This window comes from Larus michahellis, chromosome 2 (assembly GCF_964199755.1).
Source record: "Larus michahellis chromosome 2, bLarMic1.1, whole genome shotgun sequence".
Lineage (NCBI taxonomy): Eukaryota > Metazoa > Chordata > Aves > Charadriiformes > Laridae > Larus > Larus michahellis.
Genome location: NC_133897.1, coordinates 165,087,573 through 165,110,746, shown reverse-complemented (window position 1 = coordinate 165,110,746; position 23,174 = coordinate 165,087,573). Strand labels below are relative to the sequence as shown.

Here is a 23,174-nt window from a genome sequence, read left to right as displayed (position 1 = left end):
TGGAGAAGGAAAAGAAATATGGTGACCTCTGTCACCCATGAATTGTCCGTGGATTTTAGAAAATATGATTATTTTCTTGAATTTGAGTTGCAGAGCAGCAGTGGTGTTAAAAAAGAAGCTGAAAGTTTAAGAGACTGAATCCTCAAGTGATCTTCATCTTCCAGAAAAGCACAGAACATTAGTAAAGATAACAACGTGTTACCTTAATCACTGTCAACAGACACAGTTTATTCATGCAGTTGACCCAAACCGCAATTATCGGGCTGTTAAACTGAAAACTGGCACACGTTTATAACTGCCATGCATGACTACTCCCATTCACCTCAATGAGTGCATTGCCCTGTGAAAACTGGTGCAAGCATTTCAGTCTTCTCAGCTCGGAGTTAAGTATGTCAAATCTTTCCTTTTGTTTTTTTCCTCCTCTTAGTTTTGATTATTCTAAGGATGCTGTGACCTTTCTTTGTTTTGGATATATTCTTTATTTTCAAGAGCCTTGAACAAATCACAAACCCACGACCAGAACTGTTTGTAGCTTGATGTACAGCCGGTTGTAACTGGGGGGCGGTCATTCTGCCATCTGCAGTGGGCGTAAGCTGTTCTAATTAGAAGTATAAAAGCGGGGCACTTAACGAGACTTTTCAGAAGAGTGCCCCTGGTTTGCAATCTGTAGAGCAAAGGATTAAAATCCATGTGTGTGAGAGGGGGGGACGCACACACCGTGGAACTTGTTTGTGATGTCAGAATTAGTCATAATAATATTGATACCGTGCAGTTTGTGGAAGCATCTGTGTTTCAGGCTTTGGGGCTGGAGATGGGGGAGAGGCCGATGCTCGGGCCATTCCTCCTGACTGGAGGAGTTGTGTGTTCAAGGCACGTCATTTTACATCCCAGTTGAGAGCTCTGGTCAACAGACTGACGCTAGAAGTGTGTCGTTTTTTACTGGGCTGTTTGGAAGGTGTCCAAGGCAGTGGATGACAGGTCTTCGGAGGTGTCTTCGCTTTTTTCATTAAGTGGAGCGTTTAGGGGTGATACTCATTGTGTTATTCCCTCGGGCCCAACTGCTTACGATTTCAGCCAAATTAGGCAAATTGGAACCCACCCAGTGCATTGTGAGGTTAAAGTATTAAAAAAATGAGGAAATGCCAGATTTATGGTTGTCTGCACAGTTGGCAGATGCTCGCTGCGTAGGTTTTATGTGCCAGCCTTCAGTTGTGTCCCTTTGTGTTGTGTACCCAAATCTGAACCAAAGTGAACTCTAAGCCCAGCCCCAAAACCTTAAACATCAAGAACGCAGGATTGCTGAGTAGAAATACTGTAAGTTTATTTTTATCAGTAAGCAGTCTCTTTTTTTTTGTTCAGTTGACAGTAAATCTCAGAAGAATAAAGATATCTGTCTTTTGTATCAATTTTTACCGTTTTTCAAGAAAACTTCAAGCAAGCATAAGGGTACAAAAGGAGAATTAAAAATGGGATTTTTTTCAATAATGAAAATTAGACTTCACATTTTTCTTGTACTTTTTGGGAGCATTTCCGGCTGCTTTAAATAAGTGTTGGTGAAATTCATTGTGAGAGTCTCCCTTTCCCCTCTGTTCCGGTGACATGGCTGTTGGGAGGTAGAAAGAAAGGGGAGAGGATTCTCTTTTCCCTTAATAGCTGAGTGAGGAACGAAAGCAATATCTCACATCAAGATAGAATACAGCTTTTAAAAACATTCTTATAATGAGAATCAGACGTAAGCTACTTGAATTGCCTTCCTTTTATTGTGGGACAAGAGCCTGCACACATTTATCCTTGAATAACGCGTTAGCCTCCAGTAATTGGAGATGGTTTATCCCTTGGTGAAAAGGGAGTGAGCATCTGTATGAGAGTGGAGGGGGGAAACAGCTCTTGGGCATCAGCCCTTCCATTGTTGCTGTCCTTGTGCTTCAAACTGAAGACTCTTAAAGTAACTTTTTGGGGTTTTTTAGAACCCAAAGAACAAGAAAAGGTCAGTTTTGTCAGCGTAGAATTTTTCTGTGTGCTGCTTTGTTTAGCCTGTAGCGTGGAGCTGCCCTGAGGTGTACCTATACATAAAATAACGGAGACCAGAGGACTGGAGCGTATTTTGGTTTTGCTTTTTGAAATAAGCCAAAGTTTGTGTAATGCACAAGAGAAAGAATTACAAGTAGAGAGAGGATGATCTCAAAGTTAGAGCAGGTCAATGATGTTCTGCAAAAATCAAGCTGAATTCGGTGCCACAGGGATTCAGTGTTTCACCAGACAAGTACAACGCAGGCTCATTTTCATATGAAAACTGTTTTTAAAAAGAAAAGAGGAAAAAGTAATACTTGTTGTCTTCCAAAAAAAAGAAAATCCTCTAAAGAGGAGGCAAAGTTTCTTGTGGACAAATGGCACGTTTTGCTCAGCCTCTGTAGTGTCTGTGAAGACAACGTTAACGCTTAAAATGTATTTTCTTAAATGAAAATTCCCTTTTATATTGTGGCAGATAAAGGCATCACGCAAATTCAGTTATTTTTATAACACGGTCCCCCAACATGTAGGAAATTTCAAGTCCAGGCAATTACTGTAATAACTTAATGATTAAAGTTTTATAAGGCTTAGGTGCATGAGATATAATTTGAAGTGCAGGCTGGGAATTGGACTCTTTAACCTAATTAAATAACAACATCTCTTATACCCTAATAAAAATAGGAGACCTAAAGCAAATGACTTTGACAGGAAAAGCGTTGAAGAAAGTCAAGGACATAGGGAGAAAAGCTGGCATTGTTCCTGATATTGGCAGCCTGTTTAAAACAAAAAATAAAACAAAAAAAAGATCTTTCAGGAAGAGTTGATGGTTGACACGTAAACTGCGCCCTAAAGGGATTTGGTAATAAATGTAAGAATTGCAGCTGCTTAAAAAGATATTTTAAAAAATTATTTTAAAAAAAATGGTAAGAATATAAATCAAACTGAACGTCACCTATCTGCTCCTTACAGCTTGTAAAAATAATTATGAGTGAGATATCCTTTACAGGGGTCGGTTTCTTGATATTGCTAAAATTCACAATTCCTCATAAAGTATTCATTTTTTAACTATAAAAATTGATTTACCCTCTCAAAACCATGCTGACATTCTTGTTGTGGATCTTGCTGTTTGTGTCGTCATGTAGCTACTTTGGTATCTTCCAAATGTTCTGGGTCAAATGTCTGCTTTCTGTTAGCAGTGCTGTATGACAGGAAGGTAAAACACACTTGTATTCCTAAATACCTCTTAAATAGTCGGCCAAGCTCAGTCCAAAGGAAAATGACCGCTTTGATTTCAAATTTCCACCTGTCAACCGGCGTGGTGAAAATAGTGCTTGTGGGCTTTCTTGCAATCATAGGTGAATTACCCTTAATTCAAGACGGTACATTTGAAATGCTCAGGACCGGTTTCCATCTACTGAAGCGTAGATATGTCTTTGTTACTTTTAAAAAAAAAGTTGACTCACGTTGATGCTTGGACTTATTTGCCCTCGAAAAGAAAAATTCTGTGTCGGAGAGAAGAAGTATAAAATTAGCTGTTGGCAAGGCAAGCGTAGTAGGTTGAGTACTCTGTGGCTCCCAAGAGTATAGTCCTACTTTATCGAAGATCTGAGAGGCAGCAGCGTGTATTGCAGTGACATCTGGAGATCAGCCCGCTCGGACAGAAGGGATCATTTTTAGCCATTCTGTCCCTAACAATGCCTCGTCAGAAGTTGATTTTCTCCCCCCCATCCCATCTCTAATGCCCTTATTATTAACAGAGGAGCTTCCAAAATTAGTTAGAGATGTCAAAGTTCACCTCTAGATAATAGAGAGACGGTGACCTTGGAAGACGAAGAGGAGGAGCAGCTGGGGGCAGATGGCAAATGAATGTTGTCCTGATACTGAATTGGGGCTTTTAACTCCACTAGAAAAAGCCAAAGCCTTAATTTTCCCTAATGTAGACTTAGCTTCTATAATAAGTCTTAATATTATCAGATGGGTAAATAGGGGTGGAAACACATGTGTTTCCCTCCTGTGCATGTTTTAAAAACCACCATTACAATCATTAAGGTGGCTCCTAAAAATACTGATGACATTAGAAGCGTGCCCTGGGCTTCTGTGCATATGGGGCTTCGTTCAGAGCAGATGAAGCACAAATCTTTGAGGGTTAATTTTGCATAAGATTTTCTGAAGCTGTAGTAATGTGGGTTGGGACCCTACTCTTACAAGCTGATTATTCTGAGCCTGTAGTGAAGAAAATTCAGTGTCCTACAGGAACCTGCTGGTGGTGAACGAGGGTGGACTCGGCTGTGAGAAGTTGGAGGAACCATCTCCTTTTGCAGTTTGGTGATTACGGAAATAGGCAATTATGTAGGGTGATTGTTCCGCATTCATCCAATGATGTATCTGTCCCAGGGTACGCTACAGCATTTCTGCGGTGCATTTAATGCTACAAGACAGATTACAGAATATTTGAAATAATTATGTCTTACAAGGTACCACGGAAGAGCTGTGTCATGGATCATGGTGGACTTCAATGTGGTACCTGCTGAAGTGCAGAACAAAAAGTGTTCTGAACAGGAGCACTCGGAGCACAGAGCAGCTTTGTTCATTTGGAATGTGAAATTGTGGGGAAAATAAATGTGGTATATGCTTCAGTCGTTGTCTTGGTCACATAAGTAGTTGCTGAAGATCAGCTTTTCTCTTGGATATGTGGAGGTATTCTGAACTTTCATGTTACAGAAGCCAGAATTTAAGAGTTGGTAAATTACAGGAAAAATTTCACTGGACTTCCATAGGACCAATGTCCACAGAAGTTGGTGTTCTGTTTCAGAAGTTGGAGGTTGTAGAGAGATGGGGGCTGACCTCTTCTCCCTGGTGACAAGTGATAGGACAAGGGGAAACGGGTTCAAGTTACGTCAGGGGAGGTTTAGATTGGATATTAGGAAATATTTTTTCACTGAAAGGGTTATTAAACATTGGAATAGGCTGCCCAGGGAAGTGGTGGATTCACCATCCCTGGAGGTGTTTAAAAAAAGGGTAGATGGGGCACTGAGGGACATGGTTTAGAAGTGGCTCTTGTCAGGGTAGGCTAAAGGTTGGACTTGATGATCTTAAAGGTCCCTTCCAACCTCAACAATTCTATGATTCTATGATGTGTCTTAGTGTAAAAGGAAGATCCCAATGAGCAGTTTCTGTGGTGTCCGAGAGTGAGTTGTTATATACAAAAAACAAAACACCAAAATACCTTCAGATAATAGAAACGTCAATGTTTAAAAGCAGGTGTCAGAACATACCTGAGCCATTAAAGAGGAGAATAAATAAAAGACTGTCACAGATACAGGCAGGTTAAGAGGAAGGTTGTATTTGTTGATATAAATATCACTAAGCACAAGTACAGAATTTCTGAACATAAAAAACACCAGCTAAAAATATCTGGATAGAACAAATGGATAAGGAGTAAATGATGTGATGTGAATCGTTGTTTTCCATGCTTCGTTAAACTATTATAATTATGGTTCGTCTGGTACTTACTAAATGGAGTACAGAAGACATTTTGTTTCTTTGTTTGCTTATCTAAATATCTTATGTGTTGTGATTTTTTTTTTTTTTTGCTATGCACTTAACTCGTTAGGGGGCACTTAATGACTGAAGTGCTGTTTAAATGCAGTTTTCAGATCAATGCCGATTTGAAAGAAAATAAATAAAAAAGGACTAAGTTGTGTAAGTAGGTCATAGACATGGAAAGTAAAGCATGAGAAATAGATTGCTTATTTTTAAACTGTCCTCCTGAAAAATCGGAGATTATCCTGTGGGAAATTTCTTGGTAACATTAAATGAGCTGGGAAAGCCGCTGTGGTGGCTAATTATTGGTATTCGCCCTTTTTGAGACACCATTTGATAGTACTGTTGCTAAAGAATTTCCGCAGCAGTCACGCTTGAAAAGAAAACTCAATAGAAAGTTTGATAATTTTTAAAAAATAATTTCTACGGATATAAGCAAATTTAAACCTAAAATACATTTTTAAGACACAGCAAGTAGGTTTGGGTTTTGTTTTTTTTTAAATCCTTAAACAGCTGGAAAGCATTCAGTGCTAAGTTCAGAATGATTTTACTCTTGTTCTTAATAAAGAAATTTAAATCCAGCGTGGTGTTTTTATGAACTGCGCTGGCAAGATGGCTTGTCAGCCTGGGTGAACGTTTTTCTGAAATACTGCAGCTGCATAAAAAAAAAAAAAATAGTGTGCAGGAAAATGAAGCAGATGGCTTTTGAAAGTAGCAGCTGGTATATAAAATACGAGGCCTGTGATAGATTTTGTCTTAAATCATGTGTACTAGCGTAGGGCTATTCTCTGATTCCTCCATCTTCACAAACACGGGCTTTCCTCTGTCTCCAGTTTTTATTTTAAATGATACCAGCTGGAATTTGCTAGCCATTTATATAGCTGGGAAAGCGCCCGTTATTTCCTAGTAAATTTTGAGAAGTTAGAAGTTACACTGTCAGTAATTTGCCTATTCAGGCAAAACCCCAAATATTTTAGAAGTCTGACATCAGAAATTAAACTGGGCTTTTGTTTACGTGCCTGTCTTCCTTGTGGAAAACGCTTATTAGCTCATGGTTCAGTGTTCACTTCCTTTCTTTTCCTGTGATTTAAGAGTATCTTTGAACTTTTAATGCTCAAAAGGCTGAAGACAGAAGACAGATTTTTGTTCTGGCTAGCCAAAGAAGAATAGTGATGAAAAAAATATTTAAACATATTGGTGAGAATAGAAAGTAAATAAAGTGAATTCTTGTTGAATGTCAAGACGTTAACACGTCAGGAAATACATTGTGGCGTGGGATTATGTTGAATTCTTGTTTGTTATAAATGCTGCTGCCCTTTCTAAGCATGTATCCGTTGAACGCAGGTAGTGTCTGTTGGGGAGTGACAATTTTATTTCACATTTTATCAGAACGTGTAACTACTTTTTCCTATCTCCAAGAGGTGTATTTATGCTTGGCATTTATATTTTCCGCATATTGCATCCCTTCCGTGAAGTAGACTGTAGCTGTCATGACCAAGAAGTTAACTACAGATGTGAAGCGTAGGTCACACTTTGATTCTTATTTTCCAGCCTGTGAATGAGCAAATCCAAATCCGTTTGCTTCTTCTAACACTGACATCGTGGTAGTGCTCATCTGGAAGCCTGAAATGGTTTGCATTTCCATTATACCATGTTTAATCAAACTTAAATAGACTAATCTTCCCCCCCCTCAAAGCATACACCTGCTTGACTGTAAATCTGATTTAAACTTGTTAGAACATTTACCAAAAAAAAATCCGAGGGAAAAGGTGCTTGAAATCACCACAGCAATAAATTATTTTTGTCTCTGTCCTCTTTAAAACTGTTTTCCAATATATTTTTCTCTGAGAGTTCAGATAAGCACATTCTGCTGGAAGGCAAAATGGGTACGTAAGTGGAAGCAACATAAACCGAAGTGTTTTGCTTAAGACATAATATTTTGGGATTTTGATTGTTACCAAATAAAAAGTACAAAGGCTTTTAGCAGCATAACACCTGAATTTATAATTCCAATGTAAATCTAAGTGTTTGTCTTCTAATCGTTGTGCATTTTTGTTGCTAAAACATTGTGACTGTGAAGCATTTGAGATGATTACAGACTTCACGGAGTCTTACTGTTGCCAGAGCACCTGGTCTCTAGTTTGTGGCATAACTGAAGTAATGGCACACAGGTTTAGCAGGAGCCTTTTAAAGTTTAAAGGCTTCATTTAAAATTTAAACTTCATTTAAGTTTAAGTTTAAAGGCTTCATTGGGCTGGTGGAAATCAGTACGGGTTGCTGCTTTGCAGTTTCTTGTTTGGTCTGTTGGGTTTTTTTGGGGTGCTTTTTCAAAACAAGGTTTGTGTGACAAGTTTATATAAATTAGTGTTGTCTTAGAAACTAGGTAAAATTAATTTATATTAAATAGCATCCTATAATTTTTTATGACTTAGCCTTTGGAGGGATCTCGTTTGGAACAATTAAAATGGGGTGCAGAACAGCAACAGTGGCACCTGCTGTGCTTGAAGAGCGTGTGTATATATATATATATATATATATATATATATATATATATATATACACACACCCACATATTCATATATATACACACACACACACACATATCTATCTCTCTTGATGATACACTCTTCAGCCTTCCTCCAGGCATCGCACACTGTTAACTGAACTTCCAAGCCATAAGTAAAGGTCTGCACATGCCACCAAGAAGGGTGGTTCTGCAGGTGAAACACGAGCTCCCAGATAACACTATCTCCAAAACCCACAGATCAGGGTTCCTCTTCCTTCTTAACATGCTTCTGAATTCATAGTAAACAGAAAAAACTGGTAGAATTGTTTAAATTTGTCAGAGTTTCATTTTTGTGTCTTTGTGTGTATATGGGCTTTACGCTCTTGAAGATAGGGCCTTTTTTCTCTTCAACAGTCAAAAAATATTCTCGTTTCTCTCATTTAACTATATTAACAACAATAATAAAAGTAATAATTGAGCAAACACAAAAGACTTCTAGGAAAACTATTCAATTGCCCTGTGGCAGTGTGTGCTTAATTACCATTAAATTATCTCTTGCGTCTCTTCCATTTCATATTTGTTCAGGCTTTTTGCTTAGGAGGTTATGCAGCTCATCCTCAACCTCTTGCAAAATTCTTATCTAATCTTTGCACGAGCAGTAGCTCGTGCATTGATCTAATGCCATCTCAAAGAGAATAGTCGAGAAAAATTAAAGGTGATAAGAGAAGTTCTCATTAGTATTCTGGGAGTAGAAATTGAATCTGCTTTCGTTTCGCCCCCTCCCCTTAGACTTACTGAAATTTAAAGAAGAACGTGTGCGGACAGGTTTCTGAAAAAAGCAAGACAAAATTAATTCCTTCTATCAATTTATTACCTTTGCTATTCATAATAGGACACTACTCCATCTAATTAGACCACAGGATTATGGCTATAGGCTTCTTGAAGCTTATAAACTCTTTGTATACCTTCCGAAGTTGAAACACAAAAATAAATAGGTGTATATAAAGCATGTGCGGTGCTTTATGTTAATCAAGTCCAGCTGTTAATTTTGATGAGAGGATGTCATGACTGATTCTGTGAACTCTGCTATTAGGCACTTGGGGATGCTGAAGGAGGGTATTTTTCCAATGTTTTCATCTCATTTCTTAGGCAGATAAAGGCATTTTTATCCCACTCTTCAGGTTGAAGGATGTAGTGAATTTGAAAGACTTGGAACTCCGTGTTACTGTTCCAAGGAACTTCAGAAACGACACCCCCCCGCACCCACAACCCCCGTGATAAATCAGCAGGGCAGAGTCTCTGTTGGCTGAAATGTGAGGTGGAGGGAATATATGTCATTTACTCCGTCTTTATGAGATACCTGTGTTTGTCCATCTCTTCTGGACTGGGATGTGCAAAAAAAACCCCTTTTTTCTGCTTATCAGACTACCAAAATTATGCACTCAAGTAGGCGACTGACTGCTTGCAGCGTTACGGTGCAAATGTCTCACTTTTGTCTTGCAAATAAGCTGAGAATTTTCACAATACTTATTTTTTCTTCCAAATTGTTGGGGTTGGGAGGGTTTTTAAAATTTTCTTCCTCAAGTTCTGGTGCCTGTAGTTGGCAGAGTCAAACTGGGAAAACGTGATTGGAATTTGTGAGAGCTCCCGAGCCAGAGGGCAAGAGGAAAGAAACTCCAAACTTTAAGTGTTTGGGTTCTGTGGCCTATTTATTTAAGGAATAGTAGTTACTTGAGGCTATAGCAGCATTTTAAAATACGTTTGCGGGAAGCTGAAGATGTTCTTAAACTGTTTAGTTTAACAAATGAAGTACTTCGGTACTGGGATCTACAAGGCAATAAGCTGTGAAAATAAATGAATACAAATGTGATCATGATATACTAGTAGCCTCAAATTCGCATAGTTTCTGCAGTGGGAAGTTTTATATATCAGGATTAAAAAATACTTCACTACAGTCAGTTCTTCTCGGTGTCTGAATGCCTCAAGGAATAGGTGGATAACAGCTCTGAAATTTCCCGGGGATGCAAAACTGCTGAAATGGTTCAAAACATTGAATGCGTATTTAAAAAAAATAAAAACAGTTTAATTAAATATAAGTGAACTAGCTGATGGATATTTGATTTGGGTGGATGTAAGGCAGGCTAGCTAACGGGGTTTGTGAACAGGTACGTTAGCTTTTTAGCTGAAGTAACTTGGCCTGTACGTGAAGGTGAATTCTCAGAATGAAATGACAGCGTGTATTTAAAGTACAATTCAAGTTCGTTACACCTCAGCATGGATGTTATAAACAAGAAGGAAATTGATAATATTTTTTTTTAACTTCATACATTTCTGGAATATGGGCATCCATATAAGAGCCGAACTCAGGTAGAATTTGCATTTTCAGTTTGTCGGTTACTTTTCAAATATCCTCATGTAGACCTGGGGGCAAAGAGTACTGAGCTGTCCTTTGCCACTGTGGGTGCTGCAGGGGTCATTTATGGTAATAACACGGGAGCCTGAAAGCAATATTCGTGATTTAAATGCTCTGAGCTTGGGTCTGACAGTTTTAATGCAGGACAGGTTTCATAGCCTTACTGATGAACAGAAGGTCTAATTTAATTTTGTGTTTCAATTACTACGTTGTGCCATTTAGAAAGGCATCTAGATGGTAGCTCTGATTTAAAGTTAAACAAAACCTTGGTTATAGAAGATTTTCTCTTAGAGAAATACTATACCATTGATAACAGGTGCAGTTCTGCAGTGGAATGAAGGGTATTTGTAAATGGACACTAGTTGAGATAAGATACTACTCAAAATCTCTGCTGGTCAGAAATACCCAAATTTCTGGATTGCCAAATTTCTTGAAAATGCCTCCAGGTGTTGTAATGACTTGGAGTACAAGAGAGATCAAGCTTCGGCAGAGGGTCCAGTGAAGGGCCATGGAGATGATGAAGGGCCTGGACCATCTTTGCTGTGGGTGGGAGGAAAGGCTGAGAGAGCTGGGACTGTTCAGCCTGGAGAAGAGAACGCTCAGGGGGGTCTCATCAATGTATACCAATACCTGAAAGGAGAGGGCAAAGAAGATGGAGCCAGGCTCTTTCCAGTGGTGCCCAGTGCCAGGACCAGAGGCAATGGGCACCAACTGAAGCACAGGAGGTTCCCTCTGAACATCAGGAAACCTTTTTGGTTTTTTGCTGTGAGGGTGACCGAGCACTGGCACAGCTTGCCCAGGGGTGTTGTGGAGTCTACATCCTTGGAGATACTCAAAAGCCATCTGGACGTGGTCCTGGGCGGCTGGCTCTAGGTTGGCCCTGCTTGAGCAGGGGAGTTGGACCAGTGGGATTCCGAGTGATTCAGATGGGAGAACTCTTCATCACTTTGTAACATTAGGCAGTGTTTTACACGTGATACTGAAGGATAGGACCTTAAATTTCCCAGCAGAAAATATTTCTGCAGTATCTTCTTTGCCGAGTCTTTTGAATGAATGGAATGTATCTGCCATATCTTATAAATAAATAGATAATATAATAATTTCACTTCATTTAGGTTGGAAAAGACCTTTAAGATCATCAAGTCCAACCATTAACCTAACCCTGCCAAGTCCACCATTAAACCATGTCCCTCAGCACCACACCTACATGTCTTTTAAATACGTCCAGGGATGGTGCCTCAACCACTTCCCTGGGCAGCCTATTCCAATGCTTAATAACCCTTTCAGAGTAAAAATTTTTCCTAATTCGCAATCTAAATCTCCCCTGGTGCAACTTGAGGCTGTTTCCTCTTGTCCTATCACTTGTTACTTGGGAGAAGAGACCGACCCCCACCTCTCTACACCCTCCTTTCAGGTAGTTGTAGAGAGCGAGAAGGTCTCCCCTCAGCCTCCTTTTCTCCAGGCTGAACACCCCCAGCTCCCTCAGACACTCCTCACAAGACTTGTTCTCCAGACCCCTCACCATCTCCATTGCCCTTCTCTGGACCCGCTCCAGCACCTCAGTGTCTGTCTTGTAGTGAGGGGCCCAAAACTGGACACAGCACTCGAGGTGGGGCCTCACCAGTGCCGAGTAGAGGGGGACGATCACTGCCCTAGTCCTGCTGACCACACTGTTCCTGCCACAGGCCAGGATGCTGTTGGCCTTCTTGGCCCCCTGGGCACACTGCTGGCTCATATTCAGCCGGCTGCTGACCAACACCTTTTCCACCAGGCAGCTCTCCAGCCACTCTGCCCCAGGCCCGTAGCGTCCATGGGGTTGTTGTGCCCCAAGTGCAGGACCTGGCACTTGGCCTTGTTGAACCTCAGCCCATAGGCCTCAGCCCATCAATCCATATCCATCATATGTACTGTAGATGTATATGATGTCTGTGGTTATATAATTGACAGTTCTCTGTTATTTATACAGTTGTTTGCAAGTTATTTCATGAATTAGAAGATATTTTGTCCACTAGAGCGGTGACTGTTTACTTGGCTGACACTTAGGGATCTCCATGGTTTTGAATGAAAATACTGAATGAAAATCTCTTGACTTCCTGGAAGATGCATCTCTCTCAGTTTGTATCACTTACAGCCCTTGTAATTACCAGATCCATCTGTGGTTTTAGGTGGGCTTTTTTTTTAACCTTTAGTCAGATAAATCTTTGTAAATGTTACCAGAAAAACTCAAATAGAATGCTGTTTCACATGAGAAGTTTGGGGTTTTTTAATTGTATGCATAATGAAGAAAAATACAATTATTAATTCTACATATTTTGTGTATTACTGCCATGGGAATACAGAATGACTATTTCCGTATGTGTGTGCAAATAGTAAGCTACATGATGCTAAAGGCCAATTATTTCTTCTGTCTCTCTTATTAGTATTTGTCAAAGTTGAATTGAGAACAGTTAAAAGTTTATTGTTTTGTTATGCTGAGTACCTGTATGAGTTCAAATGCAAGAAGCTTTCTTCTGATGTTGCCGCTATTGTAATAATTCATATTCTCACTCTTGCACAGTTTGTCATATTTCTTCGTTCACATTTTTCAATAACAAATTAAAATTTTTCATGCACTTCATGACTAGGAAAGTCTCACGTGTCTGTTGCTGTGTAGTCTCGGGCTGGATCCAGCTGTCGTACTGGTGGCGAGGGAGTGCTGTGGTGCATGCTCCTGTGTTACTGGGAGGATGCTGAACTGGGGAGAACCTCCAGCTTTTGAACCTGCTGTGGTGCTTTCTTATCTGTTAAACTAGGGATTTCATAGCCGTAGCAGTTTGAGATAGGTTTTCCTTCAACATGTCATCACTCAAAAAAAAATGTTATGAAGTGTATTTATTTCATAAGGTATAATCTACTCTTCGATTTGTGGGTTTTCGTGATATTTCAGGACTTTCTGCAGCTTTAGGATCTTGGGCTTTAGGATCTCAATAGCAAGTTCATGATTTCATAAGATTGAGGATAACGTGAGCTGTTAAAGAAAAGTTGTACTTCTGTAGAGATACGTTACTGATAAAAAATGCCTGTTGCTTAGAAGACAGGAGGGCTGGAGGACCTCTCCTATGAAGACTGGCCAAGGGAGTTGGGGTTGTTCAGCCTGGAGAAGAGAAGGCTCCAGGGAGACCTTATAGCAGCCTTCCTGAAGGGGGCCTGGAGGTGGCCTATAAGAAAGCTGGAGAGGGACTTTTTACAAGGGCATGTAGTGATAGGACGAGGGATAATGGCTTCAAACTCGAAGAAAGTAGATTTAGATTAGATATGAGGAAGAAGTTTTTCACTCAGAGGGTGGTGAGACGCTGGCCCAGGTTGCCCAGAGAAGCTGTGGCTGCCCCATCCCTGGAGGTGTTCAAGGCCAGGCTGGATGGGGCTTTGAGCAACCTGGTCTGGTGGGAGGTGTCCCTGCCCATGGCAGGGGGATTGGAAGTAGATGATCTTTAAGGTCCCTTCCAACCCAAACCATTCTAGGATTCTATCCTACGATTTGCAGAATTGTATTCTTCAGCACTAGTTCTGTTCTCTCTTACTGTCTTTTGTTTGTTTGTTAATAAGCGTATACATTATCTCAAAAGTAGGCTTTCAGCAACATTGATGTTAGTAAATAAAACAAGTAAGTCCAGGACATGTGGTGGAACTTTGCCCCACCATAGTCCACCTTGTTGAATACTGAGCATGCTCTGTGGTACAGCTTTTGCCCGTGCCACTTTACCATTCTTCTGGAGTGTGCCCCAGCCGCTGGGAGACGCTGTTGGCCAGCAATGGCCAAAGACGCTGCTTTGGCCCAGCCGCCCTCTGCGGGAGGGGTGACTGTGAGGCCATAGCGCTTGGCCTCCCCCAGGTCAGAGCACGCTCCTATTTCATTTCCTACTGTAGATGGTAACCATCTAGTTCCACTCTTGTTTCTTCTTCTTGCCACTTCAGACATTATTTTAAGTCGGTGTGCAGTAGCATTTTCACATACCACTCTTTTTACTTACTGCTATTATTATTTTCACAGTAATATATGGACATTTGTCTGGTTTCTATGAATGATTAGATGCGCCTACAAAATTAAAAACTGTTGACAAAGATGATTCAAGAATACAGCAAACGTTCACATATACTAAACGCAGGTGCAACCATTTGCTCAACCTCCTGGGAAGGTTTTGATTATATTTAATAAAACATAGATAATATTGATGTAGATAAGGGAAATGGTTTTATCAAGTTCATGGCGGTTGAAATGGGTTTCTTACAAAAGCGCAGCTCATTTGTGGAGAATATGAACATAACTTCTTTTTTTTCCCTTTGTGCACTGAAAATAGTCATTCAGAAAAATTAAACTTAAGAGATATATTTATTCTAAAGTTGTTTGGGCAATATTATAGTCTGTATCGGCGCTAAACTGATCTTTCTGTGATGCGTACCTACTTCTTTTGCTGTAGGTGAAAAATGACTATATGTTAGAAATAGCAGATCAAGTGGACCAGGAAATTGCTTTGAAACTAGGTTGCCTTGAAATCCGGTAAGCTGATAATTTCATTTATTATTCAACATGTTTCTGACTGAATATATACATTAATTTTGAAACTGCTTATAGTTCATCGATTTCTGAGCAGTATAGTGGAATAAAACATCATAAGACTTTTTTTTGCTTCAAAGTAGTTTGAAGAAGAACTGAATAGACTGTGTTGTAACCAATTTCTAGTGATCTTTAAATTAACATTAATTTAAAAATGTTAATTTATTACATCTTGATACTGCCTTTTGGGTAAATTCGTCGTCTGAATAATTCAAAGGCTTGTAGAGTACAGTGAAATAAACTTTAAAAAAATGCATCTGTGGTGTTATTTAGGAAACAGTCTTGTCATTGTGCATATATAAATCCTACAGCTAGAGAACGTAATTAAAGCTGACTACTGCTTCCTTTCCTCTCTGCATTTACTCAATTTTTAAGGTGCTATTTTCAAATGATTAAATCTTAAGGATTCTTTTGGGTGTTTCTGGTGTTCTTGTCAACTGTGTCGCCAGCTGGAAAATAAAGATAAATTTATCAGATTAAGAGATCCTTGAGAGAGCTCCCAGCACAGCTTTTGAAATGCATGTTTTGGGTTTTGATGATTTATGGAGAGTTTCCAGCCTGAAACATTTGCTTTAGTTATGCTGTTGTCTTGCACAGGGGGATTAGGGAAGAAGTAATATTGATAAGAAATTAATGGCAAATGTAAACTTGTTAGCAGAGAATGAATGTGTCCTTTGAACACTACTTTCCAAATTAAAAGAAAATTTAGGCTTAAGAAATCGCCTAGGTATCGCAGGAGAACCTGATGTCTTTGCTCTTAGTTTTGCCAGTGGCCCTAGAGAAAACACAAATTCTTTGCGTAACTGCAAACTCCTTACGCCCTTATGAAATTATTGGTGCCTTATTTCAAGATATGTAGTGAGGATGATAATCCACGATTATTTTGTCAGCCAAGTCCTGCTTCCCATGGTTCTCATGCCGTGGCTCTTCGGAGCATTTTCATGAGATGCTTCATGTAGATGACTACTGAGACTCTCTTACCACAAGCATTACAAGTCCACTTTCTCCACGAAAACAATGATCTCAGATGTCTCCCAACAACAGCTACTCATTCCTGATTTATTTATTCATTTATGTTTTTGGAGTGAGCGTGTCTGGATTGAAATTGTTAGTTTTCATCATTCCCTGCTTCCTCTGGTTCTCCCTGTTACATGCCCAGACACCGGGAGGGAGGCGCTGTTGGAGGTAGAAAGGAGCTGCTGAAGGGCAGGTTAAATCACTTCTCTGGGTAGCAGCGTAGTTAAGCTGGTTTAAAGTGATTCTAAAAATGCAGTACTGCTATAGTCCTGCGTAATGTTCCATACGTGAAATTATTTTGTAAAATAAAAATCTGATCTGTTGAGGCAGGAGAATAATGTACTAATGTTTATATTTGAATTCATTCAGCCAATGTTTTCTCATGGTAAGTCTCTGAAAGGTTTTGACTGCATTAATGTTGTAGTTTTAGGCTGGATCATCCAATAATTGTCGCTTTCAAATATTTTTCCTGACTTCAGGAGATCCTACGGAGAGATGAGAGGCAATGCATTAGAAAAGAAGTCCAACTATGAAGTGTTAGAGTAAGTATTGTGTTCTAGCTTGAGGTTTGAACTGTTTCTTAATCAGGGACATTAAATTCAATTCAGTAACAAAACATTTCTGTTGTAATTTTTTATTCCATGAAGTTTGTTGAGATCTTTGAGTGCTTTAATACAAGAGAAGGGCGATGAAACCTATCAAGGTATAGAAGTAGGAAGAGCACCTCTAACTCTGGTCCAGGAAAACAGGGTTGGAGTTGTTTAAACTTGATCACGAAGCTCATTACGATTTTTTTTTGTGATTTTGCTAATGTTTATGGGTTCATCAAGTCTAATTCTAAGGTGATTCTGTTTCTAAACAGTTTTCTGTGCACAGTTGCGTTCTTCAGTTGTGACTCATCTGTGGTAAACTTCGAGATACTTGAAAATGTTTGTGGTATTGTTTTTATTTCTCTTTGCTCAGAATGTGGGTTTCCTGAGTGGTGACCTTGCAATTAGCAAGTTTATTTATCTATGTATCACAAATTTTAAGAAGACCAAGAAGTATCCCTACACTGAAAGTATTTTGCTTACTTGGTCATGTTGTAGAGTAGACAGCTTCAATCCAAACAACCCAAAGTCCTTTAGAACCTTCGGGGATTGAAAACTGGTTTTATTTGTATTCATGGAATGAGTTTCATACATCCATACACCAATGATCTGCTCTTCCCTACTAATTAGCTTTGTGAAAAGATACTGTACAGTTTAACAGAAAATTAGCATAAAAGGTTGGTGCAGCAGTGACGTCTCTACTTTTTATTTTATTTTAATAAAACACGTGCTGACTTTTAGAGGTGTGAAGTTAGAGAATTTGGAGGTGGAAGATAAGATTTTTCATCACAATGAATAAGTTCACGAGGAATTTTGAGGAAACTATATATAGATTTTAATAGGTAAAGATAACTTAAATGAATTGCTTTCTTATTTATATAGCGCTCCTCTATCTGTGCAGAATTTTTAAAGCTTTGTTTTTGTTTGAATTAGGGGGTTTTGGAAGGACTTTAGTTTTCTGGCAGTTGAGGAACCACAGAGAAAGGGCTAATAAGGACGAACAGGATGAGCTGATAGGCAAGGCTAAAAGGTGATTTTAAAAAGATTTGAAAGTTCTGTGACCTGGAGAAATTCAGATCCATGTCAGCCTCTTCCGGAAAAGGGAGCTTGTGAGTTACGGGGGTTGCAGTTTACGTATGTTCCAGCAAGAACTTGAGAAAGGTATTTTTAAGTCGGTTATTTAGCAGCTCATAAGCTACAAACATTAGGAATTAGGTGACCAACTTTGGAAACTGAGACAAAGGAAACAAGGGTCGTAACAGCTGACACGAAGTATTCATTAATAATTGTAACAGGTGAGAGTTCCTGGAGGACTCAGGAAGGGGCTGTTTCCAGTTTAAGTGACATGTTTCTTCCAGTGCACGCGTTTTCCAAGCAGTAACTGGCTTGGTAGGAAATAACTTAATTGCTGCTGTGAAAGACAAAGGGAAGTAAAACCCTGGTATGCTGTGCAGAGTTGGAAATGTAGTATTGTGCATTTCAAGATACTGGGTTTTTTTGAGAAGCAAAATGTGTTTTGTGTGAGAATAAGCAGGGAGAGATGAGGGATAAAAGCACCTTAAAGTGGCTATAGGTAATTATAAGCTACTAAGGGTCTGCAAAAAGTGCCAGAGAACCCCAAAATTTATTCATTCTCTCTTACCACCTTAATAGCCTATAAAGATTTATCTACACAAGTAATATTCCTTTCTCAAGTGAGGCTTTTTGTTTGGTTGGTTTGTGGTTTTTTTCTCGTTTTAGTACATCATGAGGCACTTCACCAGCTGAGTGCAATTTTTAAATGGCACTTCTGTGCATTTGGTGTGATTGCTTCTTGCCTGCCTTTGTCAGATGTCTATTTGATGTATATTCGTCTTTGATCGGATTTTCATACAAAACCAAATCTGGATGGGAAATGGTAGATAGAATCAAACTGTTAAGTAGCCTTTAATAGTTGAGCCTTCGCGTAATGAAAGAAGAATTTTTTTCATAATAAATGTGAAGCCTGTTAGCATAGAGCAGGGATAATTACAAGTACAAAAATGGGAGCTATATGAAGGAACAGCTGCAGCCACAGTTTTGTAAAAAGCATGTTAAGGTCTATTATGTTAATCTAACATTACTTTTTTGTTGTAACTTCAATTGAGATGAAAAATAGAAATAAAGATATATGTTGCCTAAAGCTGCTTATCGTTATACGGCAAGCGGTATCATCTATCTGTAGTTGGTGTTTTATTAATCCTACTGCAGTTTATACATTTAAAAAAAGATAAATTTACAGTTAAGCCCACACGTAGGCTGGAGCAGATGAGGTTAAATACAAAGCTGTAGTAGAACTGTGTGAACCAGGATCTCGCTACTAATTATCTCCTACTGGCGATCAGAAAGCAGATGTCTGAGTTGTTAATCGGGAGGACCGGGTCGGTGTCTATCCCAAGTTGGCCGTTTCGCCCCCACGCAGCGCAGCTGAGGAGGGAAGGGAAGGACTTTGGGTTGTGTGTTTAAAACTGTTTGTGTGGTCCAAGTTCCAGTGCTTCATCTCTTATTTATAGGTACCCTTAGTTTGTTAGTGACTGTGGCATTAAACCTCTATGCTTCTTATGTTAAATTCTGCCCCAGGAAATAAATCTGCCGTCTCAGTTAAACATAGGATATGCTTTATTAACAAATTTCATTGAGTAGTGTTTTGTTCTGCTCTGCTTAAGAATTTCTTCTGAATTTGTCACGTACAGATCTGTGCAAAAGGCTGCTCTGCAACTCTTTTTAATAACGAGTCGAGTCAGATGCTCGCAGCCCCGTGGTGCAGTACTGTTAAACTGGGTGATACTGGAGTGATGTAGGGTGCTTCGTTTTCGAAAACACCATTTCTCTCTCAAATGCTTGATGCTAAACTAATATATTCCGTGTCAAAATGTCTTTGCATGTTATTTAGATGGTAATAGTGTGTTAGATTTATTTAACTGTGTGGGATGATAAACCGCGTATAATTTGCATTTGAGAAGAAATGCATCAAAGGAATTAACATTTATGAAAGTTTTATAATCTTTCAGCTTACTGTCATTGCACAGATGCCAGCGTTCACTGCTGCGCGTGAACGTTCTTCTCTCAGTTGAGGATGTTTTTAGTACGTTTTGTGAAATTGTATGTAGAGAGCTTTAAAAATACCCTGTTTTATTATTTTGAGTAAGCTTTTTATATTGACTTTAATGTTGGCTTTCTCCTTGCGCCGTGAGGTAGCAGTAAATAAGAACTGTATATCTCAGGCTGGCTAGCGGCTTTTCTTTTTTTTTTTTTGCCAAATGTATGAATTCCACATGTATTTCTGCTCATGTTCTAGGCCTTTAGTCATGGAAAGCTTTCTTTCATACTCACTTCAGAAGCAGTGTTTGTTTAAAAGAGATTGTAACCTCTTAAATTTAAAGGAAAAAAGTCCGTAATGCCTTTGAGAGGCAGGGATATAAGTCCTTTTCCTATTTACATTTTCCTTTCAGTTTTTCCTTTTCCTCATGCGAATTTTCTGCTAATACTCTACAACTAGTTCACAGTCATGCAACATTTGATATACCTGGTTCTATAGTGCTCATCATCTGCACTAACATCTCTGGCAACTTCTCAGGTATCTTTCTTGAAGTTAATGCTTAGCTGTAGTGCGACATCCGCAGTCAGACGTAAGCTACGAGCAGCACATCTGAGCCACAAGAACATTTAATCTTTATGGCTCTGGGTTTCAAACTAGGGCTGCAACCCCGTTTATGAGTGTGAAGGTGAGCTCGGTATGATTCAGTTTTCAAAATCCAAGCTCACAGACAGATTTAGGATCCTGATTTACTGATGCAAAAAGTGAGATTACTTGCAATAAAGAGCTGGGAATTTTAACATTAGATGCTCAATATGAGGAAAAAGTGACAGTAGAAATGAAAAAAAAATAAAATCCACTTTAATTATACTCCTGCAAAGCGTAAACCAGTAGTGGAACAGCAGTCAACATGCACTTACTGAAGTGGTGTGGTGAGAAGTCCTTTCCTTTATGTTGTATCTCCTACACGATTCTAATAGATGTTTATTAGAATTTGCCATTTTTATCTTGTTCCCTTCTCAGCTTACTACATGCTGTAAATATTTTTTCAATATTCTTTAAATTATTAAAATATACAAAGAACAGTTTTTATTCTAAAACCTTCTCTGTGCCCAAGCCAACATTTCAAATAATATGCTTTTCACCGCGGGTACCTGTTGTAAATGTGATATCCTTTTGAATTTAAACTGGAAGACGCTGCTATCCCACCTGTGCTGTGGAGTGGCATTTTAATGGTTCTGTTTGTCACTCTGAGATTGTCAAGCACCTTACTATGAAAATCATGTACTATATTGCATGTGCTAAACAAAAAAACAAAACACAACCAAACCCCAAACCACCACCCTGAAAAAGAGCAATATAATATTGCATGATGTTTTTTATATTAATGCTGTGTGTGTTTTTGTTTCAGGAAAGATGTTGGGTTAAGGCGTTTTTTTCCGAAGAGTTTACTAGATTCTGTGAAGGTAATTATAGTTCCAGTCAATTGTGTAATACCAAAAAAAAAAATCAGTGTCAGATATCGAAAATTGCATTGTTATTTCCACTGTATCATTGTAAGGGAATTGCTGTGCAGTTGTGCTGCCAGAACTAAGATAGTAGAGATTTATATGGCCTTGCTGAGCTATTGTGAGAGGTAGACCTCTGCCTCTCAAACCTTGTGGACAAAAGTTCAAAACAAGTCTTCGGATCACAGAATCACAGAATGGTCGGGGTTGGAAGGGACCTCTGGAGATCACCCAGTCCAACCCCCTGCCAGAGCAGGGTCACCCAGAGCAGGTTGCACAGGAACGCGTCCAGGCGGGTTTGGAATGTCTCCAGAGACGGAGACTCCACCACCTCTCTGGGCAGCCTGTGCCAGGGCTCTGCCACCCTCAAAGGAAAGAAGTTCCTCCTCATGTTTAGGTGGAACTTCCTATGCTCAAGTTTGTGCCTGTTACCCCTTGTCCTGTTGCTGGGCACTGCTGAAAAGAGCCTGGCCCCATCCTCCTGACACCCACCCTTGAAGCATTTATAAGCGGTCATCTTTTTTCCTGACTGAAGAGACCCAAATCCCTCAGCCTTTCTTCATAACAGAGATGTTTTGGTCCCCTCAGCATTTAGTATCATTTACTCTGATCCTTTAGTATGAAATACCCTTTTTTTTTATTATCCCCTAAAAAAGAAATGAGACTTCTGGAGAAAGAGGAAGGGGACATGTAAGAAAACAGCATATTTTTAGTGGCCGCTTGATAAAACCATATTCTGCCTTCCTTGCTCAAGGCTGTATCCAGCTCATTCAAGGACGGTTTCCAGTAATTTCCACTTACGTTAATCCTAGTTAAGACTATAAACATTAGTCGAATCCTGCTTCCATTGAAGTCCATATGCTCCCAAAGTAAAAAATGCAAATTTTTCCCGACATGTCTTGAAAAGGAGGGTTAAGAACGGTCACCAAGTATTTTCACAGCTATAGCCGTCGTGATATGAATGTCTCGGAAAAATATCTTTTACCATTCATGTGTGAAAGTATAAATCATAAATTGCTATTTTAGAGCTGTATTTGGTAAGCAGTGATGGTTTTATAGAAATAATAGAATTCAGCTTCAGATTTAGAAGGTTCCTACTTCGCGATTTAAATGGATAAACAGAAAAGGTCTGTCATGAAGGGGTTTTGTTTCAAAAAAGACTTTTGAAAATCAGAAGCTAATGAAGTCAAGTGGATTTAAGTAATCTCTGCATTTTAATTTAAGCAATTATATGAAACTGTATTCTCTTCTAATGGGAGAAATTGTGGTGAAAGGCTCCAGACGTAAAAGAATGAATAACTGTCTCAAAAAATGGTATTACGGAGCCAGAAAACTGACCAACAAAGAAAACTGCTCTTCAGAAATCATGAAATGGAGAGAATAGCAGAAAGAAGTTGCAAGAATTGCCAGAAGTTGAAGCTGAGCAGAATCTTGCAAAGACATGAAGAAAAATGTTGGACATATGAAGAAGAAAAACTGGTCTGCTTTTTAATGAAAATGAAATCCCTATTAAAAATCATTTAGGATTGGTTCAAATGATTAAATGGCTCTCTCACTTTGTGAAGGCGAATGATTTTAAAGTGGCAGGCAAAGGAGAGCTCGTGATGGCCATGAAAGATAAAATTAATTCTTTCTCTCTATTAGTGAGGTAAAGCTTAGAGGGTAGCGCAGTGGTAATCAAATTTGTTGATGTTACAGATTCAGGAGATGGGAGCTATGCGGAGGGTATCACTCTATGTGCAGGAAGACAAGACGACTGGAAAAATGAAAATCAAAATATTTAACGGTGCAAAGTACGAGGTGATATGCAGGAGTTTAAAAACAGAAAGTTCAGCTTTATTTGGGGAACTCCCTAAATAATTTTTAAGAAGTCAGGAGTTTAGAAAAATCTATATATCAGCTGATTACAGAGTGTCTGTGAGACAACGTTGTAGAAGA

At 39.2% G+C, this 23,174-nt stretch overlaps 1 protein-coding gene across 16 annotated transcripts in view; it reads left to right on the top strand.

Moving 5' to 3' along the window:
* Positions 1 to 23,174, top strand: part of PTK2 (protein tyrosine kinase 2) — a 222,193-nt gene that overhangs the window by 116,066 nt on the left and 82,953 nt on the right. For all 16 annotated transcript variants that reach the window (XM_074577925.1, XM_074577923.1, XM_074577920.1 and 13 more), the window contains 3 exons: positions 14,930 to 15,009; positions 16,563 to 16,625; positions 21,140 to 21,194. In XM_074577925.1, the coding sequence (XP_074434026.1) occupies positions 14,930 to 15,009; positions 16,563 to 16,625; positions 21,140 to 21,194 (198 nt within the window). The remainder of the gene's footprint in view (positions 1 to 14,929; positions 15,010 to 16,562; positions 16,626 to 21,139; positions 21,195 to 23,174) is intronic.